A 10,485-nucleotide genomic window follows, 5' to 3' on the forward strand; every position below is an offset into this window, starting at 1 on the left:
CCTTCTAGTAGTTTTTCGTGGTTACTCAGAAATTTTGCCCAATAATCTTCTAACCTCTCCTGCCTTTCCTTAATGTATTGTTGATTTTTCCGAGAATTTGAATTCTTCTTAAAATTCGAAACGAGTTTGGCCAGTTCCGCTCCTGTATCCGCTTGTGTAACGTATACCGCTTCCATGGTATTTTACAAAATTTTAAATCTTCCTTACCTTACTTCAAAGGTAAATGTTTTTATTTTGTTTCAAAGTATTTGTTTAATATGAAAAATTTTTTGAAAACAACCCCCTAACTACCCTCCTAATTAAAAATTGGTCCGCACCTTTCTGTAATTTCTTTTATATTTGTATTATCAATACACCCAAGAAGCTTGACCCATTTAAAATGCCTAATTTTAGAAAAATTTGATTTTAAAGAAAATTGATTTTTTGCAATTTCGTATTTTTCACCATTTTCTTCAAAATATCTCCGAAAATACTAGAGATACGAAAAAAATGATGGATTACTAAATTGTAGATTTTTTCATAAATAAAATTTCCTTGTACATAGATTTTCATTACATTGAATAGGTAGCGAGATATAGCTGTTTAAAACCTCTATTTACGAGCAAACACCCCCTTATCGAGCCTTTTAAACCCACCCCAATTAAACACTAAGGGATCTTACGGAATTTAATTTACACAGTCTGATAGCTCTTCAAAAATCCTACAAAATCATTTTTGAAAAAACTTTTTATCGCCAAAAATAAAGGAGCTATGTTTATAAAACGATTTTTTTTTTCGAAAAATTCGAATAGTTCGCTTATAGAGCATTTTCAATGTATATAATACCACAGAACTAGTTCGTATACTGGAAGATGACTAAAAAACTATTTGTACATATTTGTATTTGTATATATTTGTAGATTCGTATTTTTCTGTAAATAAATGTTTTTGTAATTCTTTTATTCTATCTTTTTTCTGTATAGATCTATTAAATTATCTACTTATAAAAATGGCAATGTTATTAAGGGTGGTTTTTAAGGGTTGAAATATGATATTATATCCTTTAGCATAAAACAATCATTATTTAACCAATCAAATTTTACCCATATTAAAGATTACAATGTTTGTATATAATTGAAAATAAGGGGCAGTTTACACCCCTAAAAATAATCAACTCCCTTGAGCATGATTTAGAATATGAAGTACAGGGTGAGATGATCCTAATCTCAAATTTTTATGTTTATGTAAATCGATGCAAGCCGAAATTATTCTTTTAGGATAAGCCAATTTTTTTTATATAGCTCCAACAAGGGTGGTTGTAAGGGTTGAAATATTATGATATTATATCTTAAGGCATAAACAATCATTATGTAGCTAATAAGAACCAAATGTTGACAATATTAAAGTTTAAAATGTTATTTTATAATTTTTTACAATTAGGGGTAGTTTTCACCCTTAAAAACCCAAAAGCGTACAACGGCTTAATATAGAAAATGAACTAGAGGATGAAATGTACCTAATCCCAAATTTTTGTACAAATCGATGCTGGACGAAAAAATTGCGAGGTTTTGCCATTTTTTCAGTTTCATTTCCTCGACTAAAAATATGAAATTATTATTGTCTCAAATAAGAAAACTACAATAACTTCAAATCGCAACAGGGGCCAAATTGGCCCATCCGACTTTATAGTGCTAAACCAGTTCCTTAAAATTTTCAACAAGGACACCCTCCTTCCTATACTCCTTCCTTCTCTTATCTTTCCCTGTATTATCAGTCCTAGCAGTTCATATCGCTGTCTCCTCTTTATTTGTCCTAGAAAAGAACGTTGAAAAAGAAATTAATATTCAGCTCAGCGGGGTGCTACTGTTCGGGTGTGAAAACACATAAACAAGTGATCATTTCATAATAAAGATAGATAGATACATTGTTTAAGGAATTCCACTTTCTTGGATTTATCCTGAATTCCGGTGAAGCGAATATCAATGACACTCCTTAGCTGGTACTGCTTGACAAAGTACATACAGATAATGGAAATGAATGTTACTATAGTGATAGTAAAATTTGATTACCTGATTTGTCTATGGACTACTATACCTAGTTTCAGTTATATTATTTTTTTAAAGATTAAACCCTATTTTTAATAAAATTGTGATATGTACGACATAAAATTTATTTGATTTATTTATATTTAGATATTTATATTTATTTTATTTTTATTTTTTCTTGCATTTTCAAATTTGATTCTAAAAAAATATATATATTTTTAGGAGTGTAAAAGTCTTCTTACTCAATGTATAGAATTGTTGAAGCACGAACCAGATGCTCTTCCTGAAGGAAAAATGTGTCAACAAGCCAGGAACAATCTGAAAGAATTGGAATTAGTTCTTCAGACACTACATAAAACGTTGGGTGATGTACCTGCTTGATTTTTAAAGAAGATAGAAATATGTTTTGTTTTTATAATCGTTTGTGGGTGTCTGTTAATTGATGATTGTTGAGTTGAATTGAGTTTTGTTGCGTTTTTTAAACAATTTTGTAATATTATTGAAATAAACTATGTTAACCTAAAACTCAAATTATTTACTTACCAAGAGATTAATGACATCGTGTGAGCATGTAAGAGAATTAAAGAAACAAGAAAACAGATGAACGGATAGCCAAATACCTACTGAAAAAAAGAATGTTCCCTGTAAACCTGTACCATAGAGATAAAACAAATGAATTTATGAAGAAAGTGAAAGTTATGTCCAAAGACAACTACAATAAAGAAGTTTCTATACTAAAACAGCTAGCAGTTAACAATGGTTACTCCTCTTCGTTAATAGACATTATTAAAAATAAATCACTTAAAAAAAGAATAAACCAGCACTTTAACTCCAGTGCAAACAATAACACAAACCACATTTACAGATATATTTCTTACGTAGGACCAATTTCAGATAAAATATCAAATGTATTATCAAACTAAGTTGATAACCTAAAAATTTCATTCAAGCCTAAAAATACAATCAATCATTATTAAGTAAAACCAAAGATAAAATAGAGAAACTAAGCAAAAGTGGCATTTACAAACTATCCTGTGGTGAGTGTAGTACCACCTATGTAGGTAGAACGATGAGGACCCTTTCTCAGAGAATCAAGGAACATGTGAGAACTCCAGAAAAGTCAAATTTTGGCTACCATGTGAAAACTGCCAACCATTCTTTCTCCCCTACCAAAGATAGCCAAATTTTACAAAACATTCCATCTAAAAACTATAGACTAATGAATATGTTGGAAGACCTTGAGATCTCTAAAGAAATGTAATAGGGGAGTGCGATTAGAACGAAAACATGCATTGTTTCGGAAAAATTCAAACAAGCTTATATTTTTCTAAAACTTTTTTTTTTTTAGTTTATATACATGTTAAAGTAAAAAGTTCTACTCAGAGATTTGGCTGCTAATTGTTTATTAATTGTTTAAACAATAACAATTGTTTTGTATAAATAATTTTAAAAATATCGTTAAATTCATCATTTTACTTTGATCCAATATGTTTCTATTTTGTTTTTGATTATGCTGAATCCGAATATGGCATTGGAATTTGAAAATTCTTATACAGAAGCTCTTATACAGTATGTCTGCGTAGCTAGGAACCACATGGAAAACTTTTTTATTATCAATTTTACGAAAAAAAGTTATTCTTCATAAAATGCTCTGGATAGTCAAAAATCTAAAACTCAACCATCAGATATCAAATTTGATCAATTTTATACGAGTTATGTCAAAAATATGAATTTCGTTAAATAGTAAAGTAGGTTACATATTATATTTACATTTTGTTATATAGTATTTTTACTACAAAAACGTTATTACGTACGTCAAAATTTTTGACGTAAGAGAACTGTCAAAACATTAGAATGTGACTTTTCATTATTGCCATGATTATTATAAACATGGCAATAATGAAAAGTCACAATCTAATGTTTTGACAGTTCTCTTACGTCAAAAATTTTGACCTACGTAATAACGTTTTTGTAGTAAAAATACTATATGAATACATTGAATGCATTTGAACTGAACAAAACAAATACGTACTCACAATCTTTGTTTGTTTATTTATGTTAAATAGTGGGGTCCCATTCTAGGTAAAAAAAGGTTTTATTGTTTGTTGTTGAAAACAAAACGATAAGATATTAGTCAAAAGGGGCTTGCAAGCTAACATATTTTTCACTTTTACTCAGTTGTCAGGTTGTATCAAACTATTTTACGCCTGTAGGATACCAGATATACAGGTTGAATTTTTATGTGCTTGTTTCTGTGATATAGCTGTTTTTGTCTGGTTCTTCTTAATTCGATTTATGGAGTTTATTGGTATTTTTTTCAAAAGCGGTGAAATTTTAAAAAATATTTAAAACTATGGACGTTACAAACACTGACTTTGACGAACACTTTTTTAAAAAAATATTAGCCGGCAAGTTTTTAATGATTTGAACAAACTTTTTTTTCTCGCCCATTACATTACACGCCGCGCCGCACCATTACATTAAACCGCTGCAAGTATGCAGCTCGAAGTGCAAACCTAGTTATCAGGGTAACAGAAGTACAATACGATCTTTGGTTAGTTCTGTTCTAACTTGGAAAATTATAATTTCTAATGCCGGGGGTAGGCTGGTTTGACACTTATCGTGTAGATGGCGCAGATCCTAGAAATCTTGATCAAAAAAGTGTAAAAATCTACATATTATTTCCAGAAAAGGAGACACAAAATCCAAGATACGCGAAGACTACTAAAGTCACTTTTACTAATATTTTATTTGGTTCTCTTTACTGGTTAGCAGATGCACTCATGAATAGTGTGACCAACTAGCCCGAAAAATCCGGGACATGGCCCGAATTACGGAGTCGTGTCCCGGTGTCCCGGTCAAGGCTTCCGGGCCATCCGAATTTTCAACGTTTTGGTAAAATTCTATTTTGAAATTTTGAATACATTATTCTTCTAAGAATTCACATCAAATTGAATTGGTGGGACAAAAAAGTGGACAATTTCTGGAGTGTAATACTAATCACATCCAAAACGCATGCATTTTATATCGTGGTATTATAGTTCTACGAAAACTAAAACGGTGGACTTCTTTTCGTTTCTGTATTTTAATTATCGTCTTCTGAAAAAAAAAAATGGCCCGATTTTCATTGAAAAGTCTCGGATTTCAGGTATTTTTTTCAGCCTTGTCCCGGATTCGACTGAATTGGAGGTCACACTACTCATAAAAGAATACGAAGCTTAAAACTAGACATGTTATGTATATTATTGGATTTATATAATGACGTGGTAACACTAATAATAAATCAGCACCCAACAGTTAATCAGCACACACAAGAATATTATATGTAAACGAAATTAAGAAATCGTGTGAGTTCAGATTTATTCTAAGACCTGAATATAAATATGTCCAATATATTTATGTTTAATGGTGAATAAATCTGCCAAGGACCAATTAGAAGGGTCAAAAAATCAAAAAGCACTGTCTGCGACCGGATGAAAGCCTGCACCGAGAGAAAAAAATTCTTGACGTAAAGAAACTTTATTTATATTTAAGAAAGATCGACTTGGCATATTGCCTAAGAAATATATACCTTTGTCAGATATAATTTTCTAAAATATGTCAAATAAATTTCAATCATCATTCTCTTTGCCTTATCCCTATGCGGAGTCGGCTTCCCTAATTGCATTTCTCCACACAACTCTATCTTGGGTCATAGCAATGTTATAATCCCCTTTACCAACATGTCCTGCCTTATCGTCTCCCCCCAGATCTTCTTTGGTCTTCCTCTCCTACTCCTTCCAGGAATCTGCACTTCAGCTATTCTTCGTATTGGGTGATTAACGTCTCGACGTTGAATATGACCAAACCATCTTAACCTATGCTCTCTCATTTTGGCATCAATTGGGGCCACACCTAGACTTCCCCTAATATACTCATTTCTAATTTTATCCTTCTTTGTCACTCCACTCATCCATTTAAGCATTCTCATTTCCGCCACATGCATTCGTTGTTCCTCTTTCTTTTTCACTGCCCAACATTCAGTTCCGTGCATCATAGCCGGTCTTATGGCTGTTTTATAGAATTTTCCCTTCAGCTTCATTGGAATTTTTCTGTCACACAACACACCACTCGCTTCTTTCCACTTCATCCATCCAGCCCTAATTCTACTGCCTGCATCTCCCTCTATTTCTCCATTACTCTGTACTACCGATCCTAGGTACTTAAAACTATTGCTTTTCACAATCATGTCACCATCCAAAGCTACCATTTTATTTGTAGTAATTCCACCTTTAAATAAACATTCCAAATACTCTGTTTTTGTCCTATTAAGCTTTAAACCTTTTTCCTCCAGAGCTTGTCTCCACTGTTCCAGTTTTTGTTCTAAGTCTCTTTCACTATTTCCTATTAACACCACATCATCAGCATACATTAGGCACCATGGAATACTACCCTGTTGTTTCGCTGTTATCTGGTCCAAAACTAATGAGAATAAATAAGGACTAAGGACCGAGCCTTGGTGCAATCCTACTTTCACCTGAAATTTATCAGTCTCTCCCACACCTGTCCTAACACTAGTCGTAACTCCCTCATACATATCTCTCACAATCTTTACATATTCGCCAGGGACTCCTTTCTTATTGAGTGTCCACCACAGAATCTCTCAAGGAACTCTATCATATGCTTTCTCAAGATCAATCAATACCATATGAGCGTTGGTCTCTTTATTCCTGTATTTTTCCATCAGTTGCCTTACAATGAAAATTGCATCTGTTGTTGATCTGCCCTGCATAAAGCCAAATTGATTATCGGATATTTCGGTTTCTTCGCGTATCCGTCTATCAATTACTCAATTACTCAAATAAATTTCAATATACCTACCCAAAGAAATATATCTTAAACATGATTAAACTATCACTTTCTTGGAAACTTATAACCCATTTATCAGAAAGAAATTACAATTGATGTTAAATTAATGTTAATAGTCATAAGAATATATATATTTTCTTGACATTTCAAAACTATTCTTTCTGAGCAATAATATTTCTTAGTAAGGAATATTGTTATCTTACTATTATTAATTAATGTCTTTAATGTTAAGAAATATATTTCGCAGATATAATCGTATATTTAGAATTTAGTTACATTTCTTGAAAATAAGGTGATATTACCTACATACGGCGAAATAAATCATCGTGTTAAGGTAAAATAATTATTTATTAATAAAAACAGGATATAAAACGTTATTATTACATATAAATGTTTTCTTCACTCTTAAACCATTGGCTTCTATACAAGAATAAACGGATTGAGGGACAAATCCAACTTCTTCAATTTTTCCTTTTTTTTATTACTAGTACTTTATATATCAGCAATTAACTAAAACAAAACCGTTATGTAACGGAGTAAACTTATTTTAATAAAAAATTTTATAAAGATATACTTATTTTGACAAATTTAGGAAATACAACAAAAAACAAATACACGGGCCCTAAAAATTTGGTCTACAATCCAAAAACATTGCTTGGCATTTCAATAAATAATAATTAATCATATTTAGTTCAAGCATGGCTTTATTTATCCTATCATCTTTGTTAATTTTTTGCTTTTTTAGATGAAATATTAATTATTTATCTGTATAATATTAAGTCACACAATAAACATTGTTTAGCTAAAACAAGAGGACAAATACAACCAATGTAAAACATTGAAGCATACATATATGTAATTTTATTTATTTATATAATCTAAAAGAGACAGCATACCTAATCATTAAGAAGTTTTATTACAGGAAAGTATGATTAGTTTACATCTTAAGTTATTTAATTTCCATTAACTTATTCACAGTTTTCGGCAATATAATTTCTTAACCATTAAAATGTTTCTTTTATGCTAACTAATTTCTTTATTACAAATAAATGAACAGAAAACATCCTCAGCATAGCACACGCCATGTTTGATATAGCGTTGTATTGTATATTGTATATAGAAGACGATACATTCAAGAAACCTATTACAGTTTATACATAAGTATATACATTTTTATAAAGCTACTTACATGTATAAACTTCTACCATTTATGGAAGCCCCCAGTTGGTTAATAGCTCCTTTAAATATTGTTCTGAAGCTATTATATTATTATATTATTCTCTCCGAGGTGGAAGTCGAAACGTCAATAAAATTATTTTTTACGTTAAATTGTGGCTTATTATGCAGTTACAATAAGATCCTTTCTTTCAGAGTTGTCCATCAATATAAATACCTAAAATGCATATAAAGATACTATTATGTTTCTTTTAGAACTATTCGGATATGCAACAATATTATTATTACATATCTTAAATTACTCAATTTACTTTTATTTAATACCTATGTACGTACCTTCGAAATATCCGTTAGATTTTAAAGAAAACCAACAAATCCACAATCCATCCATGAACATAAACTAATGCCACGCCGTATTGCCAAATACTGACGATTAAATCACAAATAGTGAATAATGGTTACTGCGCAATTTTTTGTGGAAGAAAATGTTTTTGAAAGTAACATTTCGGCATTATTGATAAAGTTTTTATTTTATGACCACAGTCTACAGAGGGTATTTCTAAAGAATTATTTCTTGTAATTTAAAATATTTATTTGGTTGCAAGAAAATTTCTTGTTCACATATATAAATATGGGTTAACTTAACATATATTTCTTATACTGCAAAATATTTTTAGTTTTCAATTTAAGAAAAAAAACTTTAGGATAAGAAAATTAAATGTAACCATTAATGGTTAAAATTATTATGGAGTTGAAAAACTCGATTCTTTATATGTGAACCGGTATATTTAAGTTAATATATGTTAACTTATAAGAAAGATGGCTCAAAGAAATCAGTGTTTTAGGAGAAAAGAAATTGTTCTCTCGGTGTGCATTTGGACACAGTACCACTACCCACTACCTACAAATACTAGGTACTCTGGGAAAGTATATTCGCTTAAGGGGGTGGGTACGTATTTTCGGTTGCAATGGTATTCAAATGGGGATTCATTTTTTTCGAATTCTGAGAAAACTAATAAGTATTTTTGAAAAATTTAAACGCAAAATGAAAGATTACGTTCTTACCGATGGCCGAAAGTCCCTGAAAACTTCTATAATGTTTATTTTAATAAATTACAGGGGTGAAAAACTAACAGAAAATGTAGTGTGATTTTTAATTTCAAATATCTCATTCAAAAGAAACTTTTTATTCATTCTAAGGGACTTTCGGCCTTCGGTAATAAAGTAATCTTTCATTGTGCGTTTAAATTTTTCAAAAATACTTATTAGTTTTCTCAGAAGTCGAAAACAATGATTACACTTAAAATACATTGAAAATTTTGAAAGGCGTCAAAATGTTCATTTCCTCTTAAGTATGTACATATGAGTGTATGTACATGTGTATGGAAAAATATTATATCGACCGGATTGTGCTAATATGATTGAGCTACTGAGATAAACAGCTTAAAATCATAAAAGTCTCCCTTAGTGGACACGACGACATGCACTATAGTGCATGAAATATATTGACTGTAGTCAAGTAACGTATACAATTATACAAAATATAAAACTGCTTCATGGAGACTTAGCTGCAGTCCCCGCGACAAAGAGCCTGAACCAGCAACCATAATAATTTACATAAGTGCGAGGCAGTAGATTTCAGGTTGCGTATACACTTTTTGGATATTACCAAGCAGCCCCGGCGGTAAAGTATAAAGTACCCGCCGGCAAAACTAGCCTAGGAGCTCTTCGTTTTTTAATTAGTATTATATTATATAACTTTTGGCGCTCCCGAACAGAGGCGCCCGCTTGCAGTGTATCCTTGCAGGTCCGTTATCGCCGGCCTGCTCCCAAGTAAAGGCGGATTTATGTTAGGACGGGGACGTGGACGACACGACTGTCGTACGGAGCACGTTGAAGAATCGTCTGATATGAAAAGCATTGGCTAGTTTATCATACAAAGGAACGGGGCGACACCGGGAGTGCCGGAGACGTGCACCTAAATCACTTTTATGATACCCATCTACTAAACCTATACAAGCTGGTACAGGGTTCTGGATTTTAAAATATTTCTAATGAATTAGGTAATGAACGATACAAAAAATGATAGTGGCTTCAGTACGTACTATCCACATAATGTCTAAGCTTTTCTGTCGGAAGAACCCATAGTTGTAACGTACCTCACCTCGAACAAATGTTACGTCCAAAAATTGAAATAGAAAAGAACAAAATTTGTCTAGAAAGATTAACATCTTTCTAGACAGATTAGTAGGTATTCCTAAACTAAATTAAATTCAAAGACTTCTCTGTTGTCGACAAAAATTCTTTACGATTAAGTGACATACTTATAAGAAAGCAAACGGTAAGAAAGTTTCAAGTTTGATATAAAATCCGAATAGATTTTGCATCCATAAACCAAAAATAATAATCATTATTATTTCACAATAAAACACTGAAA

The 10,485-nt window shown here is 31.4% G+C and overlaps 1 protein-coding gene across 2 annotated transcripts in view; it reads left to right on the forward strand.

Annotated features, from left to right (window-relative positions):
* The window catches only part of LOC114327594 (SET domain-containing protein SmydA-8), a 132,734-nt gene extending 130,185 nt beyond the window's left edge, over positions 1-2,549 (forward strand). For both annotated transcript variants that reach the window (XM_050646266.1, XM_028276262.1), the window contains exon 7: positions 2,247-2,549. In XM_050646266.1, coding sequence (XP_050502223.1) covers positions 2,247-2,405 — 159 coding nt within the window. In that variant the 3' untranslated portion in view covers positions 2,406-2,549. The remainder of the gene's footprint in view (positions 1-2,246) is intronic.
* The last annotated feature ends 7,936 nt before the right edge of the window (positions 2,550-10,485 follow it).

This window comes from Diabrotica virgifera, chromosome 1, assembly GCF_917563875.1.
Source record: "Diabrotica virgifera virgifera chromosome 1, PGI_DIABVI_V3a".
NCBI classification, from domain to species: Eukaryota; Metazoa; Arthropoda; class Insecta; order Coleoptera; family Chrysomelidae; genus Diabrotica; species Diabrotica virgifera.